Source organism: Chelon labrosus (genome assembly GCF_963514085.1).
Source record: "Chelon labrosus genome assembly, chromosome: 9".
Taxonomy (NCBI): domain Eukaryota; kingdom Metazoa; phylum Chordata; class Actinopteri; order Mugiliformes; family Mugilidae; genus Chelon; species Chelon labrosus.
This window is the reverse complement of record NC_140359.1, coordinates 43308-65518: the sequence shown is the minus strand read 5'-3', so window position 1 is coordinate 65518 and position 22211 is coordinate 43308. Positions and strand designations below refer to the sequence as shown.

Genomic DNA, 22211 nt, shown 5'->3' with positions numbered 1-22211 from the left:
TCCTCTTTTGAATTCGGCCTGGCGGAGTCGACGGAAGGTGCATGCCCTATAGAGTTTTTCTTCGGTCTGCTTTCTGAGGTGTTTGGGCAAGACACTTTCCCTTACCCACCTGAAATTGACCGCGCTCACCGTTCACGAGCAGCCAAGCCGTACGTGGTCAGAGGCCGCACCCGGTGATTTTGCGGCTCCACCGCTTCCAAGTGAAGGAGCTTCTGATCCGCGAGGCCAGACAAAGAGGGAAGCTGGATTACCAAGGTCAACAGATCCGGATCGTGGAGGACTACTGCCCAGAGGTTCTGAGCAAATGAGCCGAATACGGGGAGGTAACGTCTGAACTCTATAACCGAGGGCTCAAGCCCTCCCTGCTTTACCCTGCCCGGCTCCGCATCACACTTCCCATCGGAGATAGAAAGTGGCTGCGCTCGGCCAACGAGGCACAGAGATATGTCGACAACCTGCCTGCTTCATCCACCACGGTCAACTTAAGTGGCTGTGACTGGCTGTGGCAGACCCAGAGTTTCATGCTAATGACCCATGTTGGAGAGCTTGCTGCTGTGGCAGCTGTGGTATTACAACCATGAGTAGTTCCCTTTTCTGTGTACTCACAAGGCACTCTCAAGTTGGATTATTATGAAGTTCTTTGTTTACAGACTCTTACAAGACATTCTTAAGCGGGTTTCTTTGTACTTTTTCTTTTGACTGTGTGGTAGCAATGTTAAACAATAATCCAGGGGTGTGATATGCACTTACAATATGTGGATAACAAAGAGACAGGAAGATTTTTTGTTGGACAGTGCGTGTTATAAGGAGCTTGCTGCTATGCTCTTTGGCAGCAGTCTTGTTATGGAGAGGAGAGTGGGGGGTAATATTGTTCTGAGAGCCTTTTTACCTGGACCATTCTATTACCTGTTCATATTACTAAACCGAGCCCTGGAGTTCTGACACCATGCTCTGCTTTCAGTTTACATTTAATACTGCTACATAGAAATTAATAGTACTTTATCCTTTACATTTCTATCAGACAAATACAGTTTCCCCAATAGCCACTTTTTTCGGTACCTTCAAATGAGATACTTTATCCAAAAGCAGTTCCCACATTTCCCAAACCGCCCCCCCGAGGCTGAAATGGACCAAGTCCTGTCTCTCAACTTGCAACAAAAACGACTGATATCTGTCATTTATAATAAGATTGCACTTCTGAGCCTAGTCCCCACTGCATCTTCGTCGATTTGTTCCAGACGTGGTCTGTTACAGTGGAAGGTGCTTCATAGAGCCCATTTCACCAATGCTAAGTTGGCCAAGATATACAGTGCCCTCCATAATTATTGGCACCCCTGGTTAATATGTGTTAAAAGCCTTAAAATAAATTCAATTTTTATTGTAGAAACATACTCTCACACTGAAAATTGTAGAAAAATGTAACCTTCAACTCAAGTGAATTTTTAAGGGGGGAAAAAACCCCTGACTAAGAAATAATTATTCTTCATAAAATCACCTGTTCCACAATTATTGGCACCCCTAACAATTCCTAGGAAATACATGTAATTAAAGTATTTCTGTCATTTCTATAGTAGTTTACAAAGTTGATCAGAGTATGTAGGAACATTTAATTAGTAATTAGAAACATCCTGTTTCCCTGGGGTATAAATATGACGTGACACAGAGGCCATTTCTCTTCAACATGGGAAAGACAAAGGAACACACCGTTCAAGTAAGGCAGATGTGTGTCGACCTTCACAAGTCAGGCAATGGCTACAAGAAAATAGCCACTCGCCTACACCTGCCCATATCTACGGTCAGAGGAATCGTTAAGAAGTTTAAAACAACCGGAACAGTGGTAAACAAGCCTGGAAGAGGACGCAAGTTTATTTTGCCATCACGCACAGTGATGAGGATGGTAAGAGAAATAAAAAAATCTCCAAAGCTCACTGTTACAGAATTGCATCAAATGGTTGCATCTTGGGGTCACAAAGTCTCCAAAACAACCATCAGGCGCTATCTACATGCCAACAAGTTGTTTGGGAGGCATGCACGGAAAAAACCTTTTCTCACTCAAAATCATAACCGCAAACGTCTGGAGTTCGCTAAGCGGTACTGGGCCTTCAACTGGGACCGTGTGCTTTGGGCAGATGACACAAAGATAGAGCTTTTTGGCAACAAACACTCTAAGTGGGTCTGGCGTAACAAAAAAGATGAGTATGCAGAAAAGAACCTCATGCCCACTGTGAAGTATGGGGGAGGATCGGTGATGCTGTGGGCCTGTTTCTCTGCTAAAGGCCCTGGGAACCTTGTTAGGGTGCATGGCATCATGAATGCTTTGAAATACCAGGACATTTTAAATCAAAATCTGATGGCCTCTGCCCGAAAGCTGAAAATGGGTCGTCACTGGGTCTTTCAGCAAGATAATGACCCTAAACATATGGCCAAATCTACACAGAAATGGTTCACCAGACACCGAATCAAGCTCCTCCCATGGCCATCTCAGTCCCCAGACCTCAACCCCATTGAAAACCTGTGGGGTGAGCTGAAGAGGAGAGTGCAGAGGAGAGGACCCAGGTCGCTGGATGATTTAGAGAGATTGTGCAAAGAGGAATGGTCAAAGATCCCTCTTTCTGCTTTCTCCAATCTTGTGAAACATTATAGGAGAAGATTAGGTGCTGTTTTGTTGGCAAAAGGGGGTTGTACAAAGTATTACCATCAGGGGTGCTAATAATTGTGGCACACATGATTTGATGTAAAATAATTATTTCTTAATGTGGGATTTTTTTCCTTCTGAATAAATGCACTTGAATTGAAGGTTGGATTTTACTCTTTTTTTCATTGTGGTCCCGTTATTATTTATAAAAAAATGAATTTATTAGAAGCTAAAGAACACATCTTAATCAGGGGTGCCAATAATTATGGAGGGCACTGTATCCCAGTCACAGTGATGCTTGTAACTGCTGCAAACAGTCCCCAGCCGGCCATGCTCACTTTTGGTCTGATATATTCCAAACTCTGAAACAGGCTCTCAACACAAATTTAGAACCAAATCAGCTGACTGCTGTTTTTGGTCTCTCTCCGTCTAAAAACCTGTCTATTACTACACAGCGTGTTGCCAGGCGTATCATTCTCTTCGAATGGTAACATGTTTCTCCACCGACTCACAACAGTTGGATACGTGAAATTTTACAATGTCTACAGTTAGAGAAGTTAAGGTTCGCACAGAAGGGATCTTTGACCCCCCCCCCCCCCCTTTTGAAAATTAATTAATTAATTAATTAATTAATTAATTTACTTATTTTATTTCCCCTACTTTCTTCTTTATCATTGTAATATTTCACTATGCTTTGTCTTTCTGTACTTTAATTATTTACTTATGTTGTTATACATCGCAATGTAATAATTTAGTTGTTTACTGTGACTACATCTGACATGGGTAACTAGGAGGGATTCAATAAAGAAATTTGAAAAAAAAAAAAAAAAGAAATGAATAGTACTTTAAACTTTCAAAGCCGGAATGTTAAAGGGGAACTACTGTTTTTTACAACCTGGACCTTATTTCTGGCATAAAATACGATCGTTAACTCACCCATATAACTTTGGTGTTATTTGGAGTCCTTCGGAAGATATTTGGCTCCAGTGGAGCGCAGCATATATCCATATAGTCGGAGTTTTAATTCAACCCTGTTGTCTGAGAACAAATTTGTGAAATTCATGGAAGAGCAGATATCCACCTTTCTTGAAATAAATATTTCCCCTGAAATGTCTCGTCTGATAGTTTGGGATGCTGAAAGCCTTTCTGAGAGTTTAGTTTATTTCCCACAGTGCAAACATGAAAAAAGGCCTCCAGAGAGAGAGAGAGACTAGAATTGGTCAAACAAATAAAAGAGATTGACCTGCAATATGCTCAAGCTAATAACCCTGAACTTTATAAAAAACGAATGGAACTGCAGGTTAAATTTGACCTCCTGTATACACATTCAGTTCAACATCAACTTGTAAAGAGCAAGAGCAGGTTTTACATAGATGGCGACAAGGTTGGTAAGATGCTGGCTAACCATAAGAGAAACCAAAGCATATCACAAAAATCAGAATGGAAGATGGCAATTTGACTACAGATCTCTCCCAAATTAATGACACTTTTAGTAACTTTCACAACAAGCTTTACACTTCCGAATTCCCGAATGACAGTATTGTAATGCAGGATTTTTTAAATAATTTAAATATCCCTGCACTGTCTTCTGACAATCAGGGAAACTTGGAGAAGCCCATCACAAAGTTCCCTGGACCTGACGGTTTTTCTGCCAAATTTTTTAAATCATTCTCTTCAATACTCTCACCTCAACTGTGCACAGTGTTCTCAGACTCACCCAAATTAGGTAGACTTCCTACATCACTTACTGAAGCCTGTATCACGCTGCTCGCCAAGAAGGGAAAAGACTGCACAGACTCTGGCTCCAAACTTTCAAGTTGCCGCTGCCCGTATCCCCAGGAAAATAGCGTCAGTTCGGTCAATGCAAGGAAGTTGTGACACGTTGTCCGTATTTATACAGTCTATGCAAAAGTATTCCACAGTTTTGCACTGAAAGGATAATTAAAGAATAAATGCTAATTTGTTTTGTACCTTCAGGTGGTTGTCTCTGTCATCCCATCATGACCAGTCCACCATGTCCTTGTCCAATTCAGCATGCCCCCTGATGCTATGTGTGAGGGACAGACTGCTGAATCTTCATCAGGTCCTGAGTCTTTCTCTGTTCCAAGTGGCTTGGCAGGGCCTGGCGGAAAGGCTTGATAACTTTCTCTACCAAGATGTAAGGGACTGATACACACTAAAACTCCACCTTACTGTTTCTACTCTTACTACTGTTATTACCCCACCTTTTATTTACATTATTTTTTAAAAATAAATATTTATAGCAGAACATATTAATAACCACATATATATCTTGGATATATCTTATCCAAACATTATGCAAGGGCATGTTGTATATAAAAGTTTATTGAAAGGATACACATTGAATCTTCAAAATCATAGACCTTCCATTTTGAAGTTTGGCTCTTGTCTGGCCTTGTCTGCCACTCAGATATCTCGGGCCAAAGGTAGAGACCCTGGAACTTGATGTCATTAATTTGTGATAGCTCTCAAATCAATAAAGAGTAATAAACAAACAAAATACTCACACTGTTTCAGTTTAAGGAGTTTTCGTATTTACAAGATTAATCAGTTAATATGATCGAAAACTGAAATGTATAGAAATAAAATATGGAAATTGTAGAGTGCAAATGAAAGTTTGACTGTCGTCTTCAAGAGCAAATAGGGCCACAATGGTAATATTGTAGCTGATACTGTATGTAGTATGTTACTAAGCAGATTTGGTCCAGCTTACTTTTAGAAGCTTAACAAATGTCTTTGGATTTTGGTGCACTCAAGCATTATATCCGCAGGGGATTGAAATGTAACTGACCTCAACTGTTTGTCTTGTAGGTGATCCTGTCTAATCACTTCAGTGATGGTGGGGCAGCTCAACTTCAGTTTGACATGACCAGAAACCTATTTCCTTTGTTTGGTCACTTCTGCAAAAGACCTGAGAATTTTTTCAAGCAGTAAGTTTGTGTGTATGTCTGCTGTGTGTGATAATTTGCCACAAGTACCATCTGAGGACATATGTTGACATGTCATTCAATCGGGAACTCGGGTTTCGGTTGCTGGCTTCCCTTCTCATCCCTATGGGCGTCCTTTTTTTCTTGAAGCTGAGGTCCTCCACCAGAGCCCTAGAAGATTGGGTGTCCTGCACTGTATTTTAGCTGTTCCTAGTACTGCCTTCTTCTGGTCCAAGATCTTGTATGTTGTTCCTGTATTCTGTTTCATATTTGATATGTTTTGTCCACGTGTAGAATCTGGTCGGCCAGCGCACACTGTGTGTCATGGACGTTTGACTGCCGGCGGAATGTAAACACCGACCAGAATGAATGAAGAAAACTCACGGGGGGAGTAAAAGGGTTTGCAGTTTATGAAAAATGATTCCATGTTCGGGGAATGGTACTGCTGGATCACTGTCACGTTGGTTCACCAGCTACAGTTAATGTAAATACATAGACCACCACCTTTCGTCTTGCCGGAGAGCTCTGTGTGGTGATCTGCTCTTGTTACACAGTGAGCGCACATTAGAGAGGAAAAGTGCCTGGCAGCGGAGTGCGATGTCCGCGCTGACGGAGGCGCACCAGTGCACCAGCACGATTTCCTCTCCTGTGTCATCGCCTGCGTATTGTGTTGGCAAAGGTGAGCACACCTTTGACCAATAAGTCCAAAATATCACCAGATGGAGCAATAAAGCTACATCAGACTAAACAGAAACAACCTAACATAAATCAAGCAACCTTGACTTAAAATGAAGGGAATGGTGAAGTTGGCGTAGGCCAGCACTGGGGCAGTACAGAGCTTGGACTTTAGGGCCTCAAAGCTTTGCTGGTGTTTTTTGGCCCACACATCAGGGACCCATCGCTTATACCACTTGGATTCGACTCCCCCAACTCAGCCACAAGGCGATGCAGAGGGGAAGCCAACTTGGCAAATCCCTCCACAAAGCGATGGTAGTAGCTGGTGACTCCAAGAAAGGATCGCAGCTCAGAGACTGTAGTGGGAGGTTGCCAGTTTGTACAAAACGCAGTCTTTGGGCGATACATTTCTGCAACTGGGACTTGGTTGTATGCGCCGGCTAAGTCCATAGTGGAAAACCATCGGGCCCCAGTCTGTGCATCCATGAGAAGCTGATTGATGTGTTCTTTCACGGCCTCATACTCTGTATACTCTGCACTCGGAATGCACCTGTAGTGCTGTCGAACTGGGGCTTCATCTATGAGAGGGATTTCATGGCTGATTAAATCAGTATAGCCCAGGTCTCCATCGTGAGCGGACAGGGCAGAGACATATTTCAGAAGGAGGGCCCTCACCTCTTGTTGCTCTCCACCCCACAAATCAACGGTCTTTAGCTGCTCCTGTAGTGTAGGAACCACAACGTGGGACGCCATAGTGGCCACATGAGTTGGAACCTCCTCGACACCAGCAGGCAAACTTACCACACCGATGTCACTCAAGGCGCCCACCACTGTCCAAGGGTAAAGCAACACATCAGAAGAACCCACGTTCACGATGGGAATGTGTGCAGTCCCCCCCTCAACACAGACCAGTGCTGGCGAGGCTAACAGGCCGGCTTGAAGGCCCTCCTCCGGAGGCTCAAACAACACCATAGCGCTCGAATACTGTGCAGAACATGTGGCAGGGACCATTTTCACGGTTCCCCCCAGAATGCGACATGCCTTTCTGCCACGGACCTTGACTCGGCCAGAGGCTTCAGGGGACGGAACTGTGGAGGCCTGGTGACACTGTTGCAGTGCCTGCACCACAGAGCTTGGCGCTTTGGTGACAGTAGGCAGGTCAAAAAGGACGGGACCATGTTGTCCCAGAAGCGTGCTATAGCAACTTTTCAAGATATTCATCCCCAGTACCCCAGGGGCATGAGAAGACACGTCGGATGGGGGGTCCCTCACCACCAGTAACCCACACCCAGGCAATGACTTGCCACAGAGCCCGACTTCAAGCTCCAGGTAGCCTAGGTAAGGAATGGGCAGCCCATCAGCTGCTCAGAGCTGTAACCAATTGCAGGACCAAAGCTTTTCCTGGCCCCAAGTCTCAAAATGCTGGCAGTAGAAACTTTTGGAGAATACACCAAACGAGGAACCTTCACACCTCATTCAGCAATCAACTTGGCTTCATCCCCTAAAACAACCAATGAGCCACTGGTAATACCCCCCAAACCTTGGCTCCGTAGTTCGGCGGGCTCTAGTTTCCCGGCTGCTGAGCAGGACCATGTGGTATGCCCGGCCAAGAAGCCGCCGTCACTGAAGGCTGAGGATGAAGGGGGACACACACCTTTGCACTCCCTGGCCAGGTTGCTGACACCGCCTGCAGATCACAGGGCCACGGTGCGGGGGATGATCATGCTGCTGACGGGGCTTTAGCTGATCACTGGTCTCAGTAAGTTGTTGCTGTTGAAGTTTCAACATCTCTCACAACTCCCGCAGCTCAGAGGCCTGAGGTGGGCACACCGCCGAAGAGGCACTCTGAACACCATACTGTAGACCCAGCACCAACGGGACCGAGTGGCTCCGGCCTCTCGCGCCCCCTGGCAACCCCTCCCGCTCCCACCGTATCGCCTTTGCCCTCACTTCCAGCAGAGAGACTGTGGGCTGTCCGCGCACAAGTTGCTTCAACTGTCGTCGGAGGGACCCATCACAAACTTTCTCAACAAACTGGTCGCGCAACAACGCCTCAGCATTCAGCATATCACTCGGTGCACTTTGTTTCACAGAAGCCGTCAGGCTCATGAGGGCAAGGGAGAACTCCTGAAGCGACTCACCTTCTTGCTGTCGCCTCGAGAAAAATGCTTCCTGTAAGGCTACATAAGAATCAGAGCAACCATATAGCTCTCGCAAGGCAGCAATAATTTTAGTCGGGTCGCTTCTTTCCGTACTAGAAGGATTCCTGATCTCATCCCGTGCCTCTCCCTCTAAGTGGTCAAAAAGGAAAAATGCCTGATCGGGTGGTACGACCTCCTCTTATGCTGTAGCCTCAGGCCCTGATTGGCTAAAATAAAAACACCAGGTGAGGGCCCAGCGGCAGCAGGCTGCATTCAGGAGCAGACACACATCGTCTTGCTACACAAACAAAAAAGCAAAACAAAGTAGAGCACACCAAAACACCGTGGCTACCATCGTCTGCGCCATCTTGTTGCCAACTCTCCATTAAGACATGGATGAGCGAGTTTGGTGTAGAAGAACTTGACTGGCCTGCACTGAACCCTGACCTCAACCTGATAGAACACCTTTGGGATGAATTAGACTGAAGACTGCAAGCCAGGCCTTCTCGTCCAACATCAGTGTCTGACCTCAAAAATACGCTTCTGGAAGAATCATAGACATCACACCCGTGGGGGATGGGGGTGTTGCAGCACCCCCACTCTTTCAACACGGTGATTTCATTCCCTCTACTTTTTCCTAAGGTATTAAACCGTTTGCCCGCCCTGGCAGTGTACCAGCGTACTGAAATGGAGCGCACATCAGTCCCCCAGACATGAAAACCCATTGGTCAAGTTAGATTTATTGACAGCCATCCAGCCAATCACAGCCATTTGACCAAACCCACTAGTCCCAGCCGCCCGGCAAAGTAAAAGCTACATGCTAACACGGAGCTGATGTCAATCACTGCCACAGACAGCGAAAAGAGCAGAAAATGAAACGGTAATTTAACAAGTTAATAATGTAGAATTTTCTCTGTAAATAACTAAACTATGTCTTGCTTCATGGTATGTCAGCTAATATTAAGCAATTCAGGTGGCAAACAAAGTTAATGCAAACCCAGTAAAGTTAATGGTAACTGACAGTTTTCTAGAGCCATCCACTGATTTTGATATTTAGGGCCCGAGCAATGAAGTGCAGGGGCCCAACAGGGCCATGCAAGGAGTTGCAAGGACCCTATTGTTTTCGTACTGTTTATTAATATTATTATTATTTTTATTATTATTATTATTATTAGGGCCTGAGCAACGAAGTGCAGGGGCCCAACGGGGCCCTGCAATGGAGTTGCAAGGACCCTATTGTTTTTGTACTTTCTGCGTCTTTCCTCCAATGAAATCATGCCTAAGCATGCATGAAAAGTCCTGAAAATTTGCAGACGTCTTTGTTCAGCCGAAATTTTTAATGTATAAGGGCCTTGAGCACTGGGCATGGCAAAATGGCTCTGTAGCGCCATCTTCGGACCACCTCCTGAAGCCCGTTGCGTCTAAAAATCTGGAAATATGTCACATATATGTAACATCCCCGGATGCACAAAAAAGTCAGTTGGAGCCATATTCTAAACCCAACAGGAAGTCTGTTATTTTGATAAAACTGTGAAAGTTGGACAAAACTTTGGTTGTGTCTTGGTTGTCTCAGCAGATAGAGCCATAGCATTTCTCTCTGGTGGCTGTCTGTCTGTGTGTGTGTGTGTGTGTGTGTGTGTGTGTGAAGCTGTTTTAACATACTTTGATGCCACAGAGAGAATACATTCAAAACAGCCAAGACTTACAGCTTCCACAGATGAGTTGCTGTGTAAAATATTGAATTGCACAGACTGTGCATCGTGCCACGGTGCATTGCTACTCCAGTGTATCCCCTGAGAACTGCAGTGACCCCGTCCTTGCCGGTCCCAGACGTGGGGACGTGGGGTGCGAGGGCATGTTCAACGCTGCTCGCAGCTTTAATTATTATTAGGGCCCGAGCAATGAAGTGCAGGGGCCCAACGGGGCCATGCAACGGAGTTGCAAGGACCCTATTGTTTTCGTACTGTTTCTTTTTATTATTATTATTATTTGGATCTTTGGAAAATGCTTTTGATGTCTAAACATGCACGAAAAGTCCTGAAAATTTGCAGAAAAATGAGTTCGCCTGAAAATTTTAATGTGTAAGTGCCTTGAGCACGGGCGTGGCAAAATGGCTCTGTAGCTCCATCTACGGACCAGCCCCTGAAGCCCATTGCGTCTAAAAATCTGGAAGTATGTCACATATATGTAACATCCCAGGACGCACAAAAAAGTCAATTGGAGCCATACCCAACAAGAAGTCGGTTATTTTGATAAAACAGTGAAAGTTGGACAAAATTTTTTTTGGTAGAGTGTGTAAATCAGGCATTAAACCTTATCAGATTGACTTTAAAATTTGGAATTAGGTAGTCGGAAGATAGATGAACGATAAAAACATATGTTTATTGACTTTTCGTTGAAGTGGCGTGGGTGTTCTGGCCCCTCAAAGTTTCATGACGCGCCATGAAACAGGAAGTTGCATTAAACGTGCTGTAATTCAGTCCAAAGTGCATCAAACTTTACAGTATTGTTACTGGTGCCTAACTGCACACATGCATATGTCAATATTCATACAATTATAGTAGCGCCACCTATTGTGAACAGGAAATGTCTGATTTTGGACCGTGTTTATAATGTGACCTGCTGTTACTGTCAGGGTGATTGGATTCTCTTCAAATTTTGTCAGGACAGACTATGGTTTAACGAAAATTGTGAGTTTTCGTTAAACTTTGGGCCTGTTGTGGTGGTGAAAGTGAAATCGTTCACTGTCTTACTGATTCCATCTTTGTCCAGCAAATGGAGCCATAGCATTTCTCTCTGGTGGCTGTCTGCCAGTGTGTGTGTGTTGTTTAACCTGTAATAGTTGGTGAAGCTGTTTTAACATACTTTGATGCCACAGAGAGAATAATTATACAATTGTTTGTTGATGCCACAGAGAGAATACAGTAAGACTTTCACTGTCTTACTGATTCCATCATCATTTCAAGTAGTGTGCTACTTTGTCCAGCAGATGGAGCCATAGCATTTCTCTCTGGTGGCTGTCTGTGAGTGTGTGTGATTGGTGAAGCTGTTTTAACATACTTTGATGCCACATAGAGAATAATTATACAATTATTGTAGCGCCACTTTGTAGCGCCCGCAAAGTCAGAATCACATAACACACCTCCATTCATGGCTTCCTCCGTCATCCACCCACATTCATCTCCTATTCCAATGGAAAATAATCCACCGATTCCCGCGCAGTTTGAATCCGTCCTCCAGGAAGGGCATTTATGATGAGAGTCACCGGTGAGCCGCCCGTAGCAAAGAGTCAGAAGGAGAGTCCGTGGAGGAGAAGAGTGACAGCGGTCCACTTAATCCTCTCGCTGGAGTTCTGTCGGCACGAACGCCGCTTGGATTTGTTTATTTCCCTGTCGGATCAGCTGTCTCAGGAGTCGGGAGATACCGGTCCAGTGGAGCAAGTCCGACTCTGACTGACTGACTGACAACGTTAAAAAAAAACTTCGGTACCGTGAGTACCCGGTGTGCATTTTTTGTTTTGTATGTGCCGTTTGCTGCACTGCGACGAGAGACGCTGTTATTATGAGTTATTTCCTTATTTTGTGTCGGAGCCGCGGTAAAACCCGGAGCGGAGTTTGAGTTGTTGTTTTGTGGGGGCGCAGGTACTGGACTGAACTGGGATTTTGCCGAACCCTGAAACAGACTTTTCCCACCGGACTGAACTGGGATTAATAGACGGACTAAGGCGCGCCCCTTTTTTTGTTTATTTGTTTTGGCACTGTGGATCATAATTGTGAAATATATATGGTGGAAATTACCTTGCTGGGTTGGTTGATTGCTTTTGGGGTTTATGGATGTATTTGATTTGCCTGGTTATTATTTTGTGTGGGTTGACTAATTATTTTTTTTGTTTGTTCTGTTTTATTTTTCGTTGTCAGACTTGACTCTGACTGGCACCCCAAAATTAAAAACGAGTCAAACCCGCTACAAAAAGTGGCACCCCAGATATCTGGATTCACTAAAACCCTGGATTTGCAAAAATAAAAACTAAAAAATTCCACCCTCTTCAACCAACACCTGTCGAAATGGCCACAACAAAGCAAAACGGCAGTCAAACTCAGCCATCTGAAGAGAAAAGGACCACATACTCCTTATTAGATATGGATTTATGTGGTACATTGAACCCGGATCTGTCTCAGCCTCTCATTCCTCTGGCAGTGGCATCTCAGGGTGAAGTTGGAAATCAGGATGGTTGTTCATCTTTATGGACGACTGAATCAATGGAGGAACCAGTGGACACTGATAAAACAATAAAAGTAACTTTGGAGGAAGAATTTAAAATTCTAAGGGAAACACAAAAACAACACAAGGAGGAGCTTGAAAAAACGGTTACAACTTTATTTAAAAATATCACAGCAACATATGAACAACGCTTACATGAAACTCTGGACAAACAATCAACATTTCTGAGGAATCAGTTTTCAGCAAACCTTAACTGGCGCTTAACTCACCATCATACAGAGATTTTAAAGGACATCAAAGAGTTCATGACCCCAGTCGCACAAGCAGTTGAGCACCTGCAGGATGATGTGTGGAGATTGTCCCAAAATATGGATTCCATGTCCCAGGAATTGGGTACAATGAAACAAACATTGAATGTATCCGCACTTGCAACAGTTCCTGTGCAAACAGCACTGAAAAATGTTGAGTTGGAGGAGGCTCGGAGTCAGCGCCTCCAATCTACTGTTCTGACGGATAAAGCAGGTGTGCTTCAGTCTCCTAAGGATTCTCCTGTTCTGTCTGAGACCAGGGCACGGTTAACAGGACAATGTCCTGTAAAACTGCAGTTTCCATCATTTGGAAAGATGGAGGATGAACCGGATCCCCTCTTGTACTTGGAGAAATGTAATGATTTTCTTGCTTTAAATCCACTGACGGATGAGGAGTTGATGGCAACTTTGAGAAATGTTCTACATGGAACAGCGAGAGACTGGTGGGATGTGGTACGTTTAAACACACATACCTGGTCAGACTTTCAAGAAAAGTTCCGTGCTGCCTTTCTGTCAGAAGATTATGAAGATGAACTGGCAGAAACAGTGAGGACAAGAGTTCAAGGCGAAGGTGAAAGCATTCGGGATTTTGCTTTCAGGTACCGCTCCTTGTGTCAGAGGTGGAAGCCTGAAATTCAGGAAGACGCAGTCTTAAAGCTTCAGGAACATCAATCCCCATATGGCAAGCCAGCTCCGAGGCCGAGTAACGACAGTGGATGAACTGGTGAGGCTCGGGCAACAACTGGAAAAGGACAGGGCCAGTCAGGCTAACTATGAACAACGGACAAAAACAATTGTGAAACAAAAAGAGAAAATGGAGATGTTTACTGCTAAGGACCCACCACCGCAGAAAGACAACTTTCCCCCTGTGGTTTACTGCTGGAGATGTAAAGGCAGTCATGCTCCATATTCATGCCCACATTATAATCAGTTCAAGAAATCAAAACCCCCTGGACAATCTCACCCTCAACAATCCTACCCACAGCACGCCCACCCTCAACAATCCTACCCACAGCACGCCCACCCTCAACAACCACCCCATCCACAGCAACAACGCTCTCAGCCACACCATTCTCAGCGACCCCATCATCGTCAAAACCATTCTAATCAAACCTTTTACTCTTCAGAGCCCCAGAATCATTCTTCAATGAACACTGTGACCCATTCAACTCAACCACCATCATGTGTCACCTCACATCTCTTTGTGCAGGGCCTGAAAAAGTTCGGCATCCCCGGAGGAAGCACCGATACGGCCCTCCCACGACAACTGAAAGTGCCTTTGACTGTAAGAAACTGGACAGGAAAAGCAGTTGTTGATACAGGTTCCACATATACTCTGCTAAGTGAACATGTCTGGAACAATGTCAAAACTGAAAATGATAAACTTGTCCCATGGACTGGTGACCCTCTTTACCTTGCTGATGGTCAAGCCAGGAAACCCCTTGGGTGGGTAGAGCTTGAAATGATCCTGCAGGATAAGACCTGGTTGGTAACTGTGGTGGTCCTAGATTCCAGGACTCTGGCTTTTCCTGCCCTGCTTGGTTTGGACTTCGTGTTTTTTACTGGTATGCAGCTTGATGTTGCAGGCGGGATGTACTGGTTCCGGGATAATGTAGAAAAGATATTCTACTTTTGTGCAGAGTCCTCTCCTTCGGGGGAGGGGGAGACTGGCAACTCTATTGCCTTCTTTTCTGTGGAAGCTCCATCGGCCACTGCACTGTTCCCTACACACACCCCTTTGGAAGACTCAGACTTGATGCTGAGGGCAGTTCAGGAGTCTCACCTGGAGGAGCACGTAAAACCTCAGTTACACAACTTGTTACTTAACAATGTTGATGTGTGTACAACCAAAGTAGGACGTACTGAGATATTGAAACATCAAATCTTTCTCACCAATCCTGTACCCATTCGACAGAAACCCTATCGAGTCTCCCCTCCTAAACAGGAGGTGATGAAGGAACTCATCGAGGACATGCTAAAAGATGACGTCATTGAACCTTCTTGTTCTGCATAGGCCTCGCCTGTAGTCCTGATCCCCAAAAAAGAAGGGAAACCAAGGTTTTGTGTTGATTACCGGAAAGTGAATGATAACACAGTCACTGATGCTTATCCCATTCCCACAATCCAGGAGATATTGGATAGTCTCTCAGGTGCTGTTGTTTTCTCTTCACTAGACCTAAATAGTGGCTACTGGCAAGTGGAGATGGATCCAGAGGTGAGGGAAATTACAGCCTTCATATGCCCTCATGGACTGTTCCAATTTAAAGTCATGCCATTTGGACTTAAGAATGCCCCTGCCACCTTCCAGAGGCTCATGGAGAGAGCACTGGGAGAGCTGAAGGGAATCATCTGTTTTGTCTACTTGGATGACATTATCATCTTCTCTTCGTCCTGGGAACAGCATTCTTATGATGTCCAAGCTGTCCTGGACAAACTCAGAAACGCAGGCCTCTCTGTGAACATGAGGAAAAGTAAACTGTTCAGAACCTCTTTGAAATTCCTGGGCCATATTGTCTCTGCTACAGGAGTCCATGTTGACCCAGACAAGATTGAGGCTGTGCAGAACTTCCCTGCACCCACCAACCTGAAAGCCCTACAAAGGTTCCTGGGCATGGCTGGGTGGTATCACAGATTCGTCCCCAACTTTTCCCAGATTGCAGAACCACTCAATGCCCTAAAGAAAAAAGGAGCAAAATTCAGCTGGTCACCTGCCTGCCAAACCGCGTTTATTACCCTGAAAAATCACCTGGTTAAACCACCTGTCCTGGGCCATCCAAACTTCAATGCTCCCTTTGTGGTATACACCGACGCCAGTGAGATTGGACTTGGAGCTGTGCTTGTCCAGAAATCCAACTATGGAACCGAGGAAGTCCTCGCCTTTGCCAGCCGCAGTCTAAACCCTGCAGAGAAAAACTATGCTGCCACTGAGCTAGAATGTTTGGCAGTGGTGTGGGCAGTTGAGAAGTGGAGAACTTACCTGGAAGGTAGACTATTCACAGTAGTTACAGATCATGCCTCGCTTCTATGGGTGTTCAAAACCACCAAACCCAGCACACGACTCATCAGGTGGGCACTCCGGCTTCAAGAATTCACCTTCACTGTTGAATACAGAAAGGGAAAGTATAACACTGTACCAGATGCCCTCTCCCGGGCTCCTACAGACTCCATCCATACAACTGTACCTGTGTATGCTACCATCACAACTGCCCCTCCAAAACCATCAAAAGAGCTTCCAATCTCAATTGAGGCCCTGTGGAAGGCACAACAGGAGGATCCAGGATGTCAGGTTCTATATCAAAAAGTAGTGGAAACTGGACAAGTCATTAATTCAAACCCTGCATACATCATCATGGATGATCTCCTCTACCGTCTCGTCACCCTCCCATACAAAACCATCTACCAACTCTACATACCTCCTAGTTTCCGCTCACAGTTACTGGACTACTTCCACCAAGATCCCCTCTCTGGACATCTGGGCAGGCACAAAACCTACCGAAGGCTACAACATCTTGTCTACTGGCCAAAGATGAGCTGGGATGTCAGAGAACATGTAAAAAACTGTTACACATGTCAACTTTACAAACCAGAAAACAGAAAACTTGCAGGAAAACTCCAACAAACCCAAATTCACCGCCCCTGGGAAATGCTGGGAGTGGATTTGATGGGTCCCTTTCCCAAAAGCTCCAAACAAAACGTTTATCTCCTTGTGTTTGTTGATTATTTCTCCCGGTGGGTTGAACTGTTCCCCATCAGAAATGCCACAGCTGAAACCATCTCTCAGGTCATGGTCAAAGACATCTTGACCAGGTGGGGCATTCCTGACTACATTCTGTCAGACCAGGGAACACAGTTTGTTTCATCAGTTTTCCAAACTGTATGCAGGACCTGGAATGTGGGACACAAGTTAACATCTGCATACCATCCACAAACTAACCTTACAGAGAGAGTGAACCGTACCCTAAAATCAATGATAGCATCCTATGTTGGTGACAATCATAAACATTGGGACAAGAACCTGTCTGAATTCCGGTTTGCGATTAACTCTGCAGTCCAGGAGTCAACAGGCGTTTCTCCTGCAGAGCTTAATCTTGGTCGCTCCCTCAGAGGACCCCTTGATGTAATGTTGCAACCTCAGGAAACTGCTCCTGACACCCCTCCATACACCAAAATCACACAGCTAAAAGATCTCTGTTCCTTTGTTAAAAAAAATCTGGACTCTGCTCGTCAACGGCAAAAAAGGAATTATGACAAACACCGGCGTGACCTTGAGTTTCAGGAACAGGACAGAGTCTGGTTGAGAACCCATCCTCTCTCCAAGGCTGAAAAATCATTTGCCGCCAAATTAGCCCCAAAATGGCAAGGGCCATATCGGGTACTGGAACAAGTTGGGCCTGTGAATTACAAAGTGGTTTTAGAAAATTCAGGCCAAGACTTAAAAGTTGTTCACATTTCCCGTCTCAAACCTTGCTACCCGACTGCTCAGGATATACAGGAGCAGGAGAAAAAACACCTTCTTGAAATCTTCAATGAGGAGTCGGATGAAGAGGACTTCCTTGGATTCACAGACTCCTCCTGTTCTACCTCTAATGGAGGATGGATGAAAGGATCTGCAGAGAAACCCCAAAATTACAATTCTGACAATACCTCTGACTCAGACAATTACTGTGGTTACAAACCCAACACCTATTGAACAATAACCTAGGATGTGATTCTGTGTAAACACCCACACTAGGACAACTACTGCGCCTTACCTTTGGTCGGCTTCTGCTAAGGGGGGAGGAGTGTAGCGCCCGCAAAGTCAGAATCACATAACACACCTCCATTCATGGCTTCCTCCGTCATCCACCCACATTCATCTCCTATTCCAATGGAAAATAATCCACCGATTCCCGCGCAGTTTGAATCCGTCCTCCAGGAAGGGCATTTATGATGAGTGCAAGTCACCGGTGAGCCGCCCGTAGCAAAGAGTCAGAAGGAGAGTCCGTGGAGGAGAAGAGTGACAGCGGTCCACTTAATCCTCTCGCTGGAGTTCTGTCGGCACGAACGCCGCTTGGATTTGTTTATTTCCCTGTCGGATCAGCTGTCTCAGGAGTCGGGAGATACCGGTCCAGTGGAGCAAGTCCGACTCTGACTGACTGACTGACAACGTTAAAAAAAAACTTCGGTACCGTGAGTACCCGGTGTGCATTTTTTGTTTTGTATGTGCCGTTTGCTGCACTGCGACGAGAGACGCTGTTATTATGAGTTATTTCCTTATTTTGTGTCGGAGCCGCGGTAAAACCCGGAGCGGAGTTTGAGTTGTTGTTTTGTGGGGGCGCAGGTACTGGACTGAACTGGGATTTTGCCGAACCCTGAAACAGACTTTTCCCACCGGACTGAACTGGGATTAATAGACGGACTAAGGCGCGCCCCTTTTTTTGTTTATTTGTTTTGGCACTGTGGATCATAATTGTGAAATATATATGGTGGAAATTACCTTGCTGGGTTGGTTGATTGCTTTTGGGGTTTATGGATGTATTTGATTTGCCTGGTTATTATTTTGTGTGGGTTGACTAATTATTTTTTTTGTTTGTTCTGTTTTATTTTTCGTTGTCAGACTTGACTCTGACTGGCACCCCAAAATTAAAAACGAGTCAAACCCGCTACAACTTATTGAGAACAGGAAATGTCTTATTTTGTAGTGTGACCTGCTGTCACTGTCAGTGATTGGATTCACTTCAAATGTTGACGGTCCAGCAGATGGAGACATAGCATTTCTCTCTGGTGGCTGTCTGTCAGTGTGTGTGTGTGTGTGTGTGTGTGTGTGTGTGTGTGAGAAACTGTTTTAACATACTTTGATGCCACAGAGAGAATACATTCAAAACAGCCAAGACTTACAGCTTCCACAGATGATTTGCTCTGACAAATATTGAATTGCACAGACTGTGCATCGTGCCATGGTCGTTGTTACTCCAGTGTATCCCCTGAGAACTGCGGTGACCCCGTCCGTGCCGGTCCCAGACGGGCGTGGGGTGCAAGGGCCCGTTCAACGCTGCTTGCAGCTCTAATATTCAACATTATCATTATTCTTTTTGTTAGGAATGCCAAAAAGGAAAGGCAGCAGAAGATTGACTTATTTTTTCACTCAAGTTGTCATGTAATTAGGTAACAGGAGGGAAACAAAAAGCTGTCAATCCATAAATGCACTAATTCTTTTCAATGAAGAAAATCCCCTACATCAACTCATCCCTGTTGCTGCTGTCAGAAACTAGAAAAGAATAGAAATGAAGACAATGAAACGCAATAAAACTATTAAAATCTTAAATAATAAGAGGAATAAAATAATAATATAGAGTACGATAAAGGCTAGGATGAAAGATTAGTCAAAATAGATTAGAACAACAAAATACATGTGAAATAATTAATAAAAAGCAGATGAAAGAACAACAAAAGAAATTAATGTTTCCTCATCAAAGTCAAAGCTGTAGAGGTTTGTTCTCATTTTACATAAAATATTTCAACACTTCTATGTTCAAGAATATTAACATTGAATTCTTTATGTAGGATGAGGAAGTCCAGGAGTCAGGACAAAGGAGAGCATGGAGAAGACGAGGGAAAGAACATGAGAGGAGAGGGAGGGAACACAGTTTTCTTGTCACTCAAACTTGTTCCTAATCAAACATAAATTAATTGCTTAATACCATGGTATGTGATTGTTTGTGAATATATATATATATATATATATATATATATATGGGTTATATAGGCTATAATGTACATTTTGAATTTGCATATCCTCATGAAGAAAATCTAGAAATTCATTGCATTAGTTTTGGAGACTGAAACAGGGGCCAAAGGTGGTTGCAGTGTTCATGTACTACTCCTAGAAGCCACTCCTTAGTAAAGGACTAGGGATGTCCGATAATATCGGCCCTCCGATAATATCGGCCCTCCGATATTATCGGCCGATATTGAGTTAAAAATGTAATGTCGGGAATTATCGGTATCGGGTTTTCATAACCCATGTTTGTTCTGTAGGCTTCAGCATTTCCGAGTCTGCATGAACGCAGCATGGGACGTTTACAGGCGCGTGCTTGATGATGTATAACAACAACAACACTTTGGACTCGTAGGTTGCTAACCGTGGCTAACAAGCTTGCTCGCCCGGTGCTTGAGATGTCCGTGGTTTGGAAGTATTTCCAAGTGTCACCTACTAACAGTAAATTTGCGATTTGCAAAGACTGCAAAGCGTTGGTTATGAGAGGAGGAAACAAGGCGTCTTCCTTTAATACATCAAATTTGATCACCCACCTCAAGAAGAATCATGCGGAGTTATACGCTACATTTGTGCAGCAAAGTGATGAAAAGAAGCAACAGCCGACACCGAGAAAAACCACACAGATGTCGCTTAAAGACTGGACTGAAGATATGCATCTTGCTTGTTTTGATATTAGTGTTGTTTGAGGCAAAATTTTCTTTTTTGGCACTTTTTTCAATAACTTATTTTGCACAGACAGTGTTTACATTTGAAAAGCCATGTTGCATTTAAGTATGCATCCAGTGGGGCATCACAATAAAATTAGGCATAATGTGTTAATTCCATAATAGGTGATATGTTATGTTGTTACCTAACAATTGTTACCTGGACAATATCGGAATATCAGATATCGGCAGAATAGCCAATATCGCGACTAGTCTGGATAGAGGGAAAGATGAATGCAGCAATGTACAGAGACATACTGGATGAAAACCTGCTCCAGAGCGCTCTTGACCTCAGACTGGGGCCACAGTTCATCTTTCAGAACAACGACCCTAAGCACACAGCCAAGGTATCAAAGGAGTGGCTTCGGGACAACTCTGTGAATGTGGTTGAGCGGCCCAGCCAGAGCCCAGACTTGAATCGGATCGAACATCTCTGGAGCGATCTGAAAATGGCTGTGCACTGACGCTTCCCATCCAACCTGATATAGCTTGAGAGGTGCTGCAAAAAGGAATGGGCAAAACTGCCCGAAGATACGTGTGCCAAGCTTGTGGCGTGATATTCTAAAACTTGAGGCTGTAAATTCTGCCCATCAACAAAGTGTTGAGCAAAGGCTGTGAATACTTACGTACATGTGATTTCTTAGTTTTTTTTAATTTTAAATAAATTTGCAAAAATCTCAAAAAAAAAATAATAATAATCACATTGTTTTTATGGGGTGTTGTGTGTGAAATTTTGAGGAAAAAAATGATTTCGATCCATTTTTGAATAAGGGTGTAACATAACAAAATATGTAAAAAGTAAAGCACTGTGAATATTTTCCGGATGCACTGTATGTATATGTCTGTTCTTACCTGATTATATTACTATGGGTTATTTGATATCAGTGATGAGTCCATTAGCCAAGCAGAAAAACATAACAATGAAGAGTTTTAAGAAGAACAATTAGAAGAGATCAAGATAAGACTAAGAATGCAAGTTTGTTCAATTTGTGTTATGATTTGTTTTGTCTCCACATACTTTCTCTGTCTCTTTTCAGCGTTAAGGAGGCATGTATCATCTTGTGTCTTAAACTGGGCCCTGCTATTCTGCTAAGGACCCTTCTTAAGGAGTCAGAGGAGGAGACGAGAGCTTGGGCGAGTGCGGGGGATCCTCCACCAAAGTCTGCATTGAATGAGTTAGGGGTTTACTGCTTGGCGCCATGTGATGTTTTGATTCTCCTCAACCTCAGAGCATCATGGCCTGGACAATAACATCTTCGCCTTGTAATATTACTGTAATGCTAATAATACTGGTGAATCAGCTTGACTTCTTGGAAAATTGTTTCTTATTACATTTTGACCATTAATATTCTTTCTAACAACACAGGTAATATCATGTATATAGGTTATTAATATGGTGTTTGGTAACCCGTTAAATTTAAATTCTTTGTCATTATTGCATTGCATTATTTTCAGGAAAATGACTGAGTTATGACCTCGGTTGATTGAAACACACCATAAGAAAGTGTAAATAAACTCAGTTGACCAAATGTTTTTATTCTCTTGTTTGTTTACTTTTTTTGAACAACTTCCCAGTGTACTACAATGTGTAAAATGTCTTTTTGTCTATATTAAAAAAGAGCTAAATTCATATGAATTTAGCTCTTTTTTATTAAAAAGTAAGTTCATGAAGTATGTTATTAATGTTAAAGATTAAAAACTTATATTTGAATAAAAAGCAATTCAATTGAGATAAAGAGAAAATAAATAGTTTATTTTGAAGGGGATGGGTTGGAGATGTGCTGTCAGCCAATCAGGAAGAAGCTAGGACTGTTGACCTGCA

The 22211-nt window shown here is 43.9% G+C and overlaps 1 protein-coding gene across 1 annotated transcript in view; it reads left to right on the top strand.

Annotated features, from left to right (window-relative positions):
- Nucleotides 1-21968, top strand: part of rint1 (RAD50 interactor 1) — a 107187-nt gene extending 85219 nt beyond the window's left edge. Inside the window, exons 13-15 of the mRNA XM_084552149.1 lie at nt 4613-4793; nt 5468-5586; nt 21427-21968. Of these exons, the coding sequence (XP_084408275.1) occupies nt 4613-4793; nt 5468-5586; nt 21427-21640 (514 nt within the window). The 3' untranslated portion in view covers nt 21641-21968. The remainder of the gene's footprint in view (nt 1-4612; nt 4794-5467; nt 5587-21426) is intronic.
- The last annotated feature ends 243 nt before the right edge of the window (nt 21969-22211 follow it).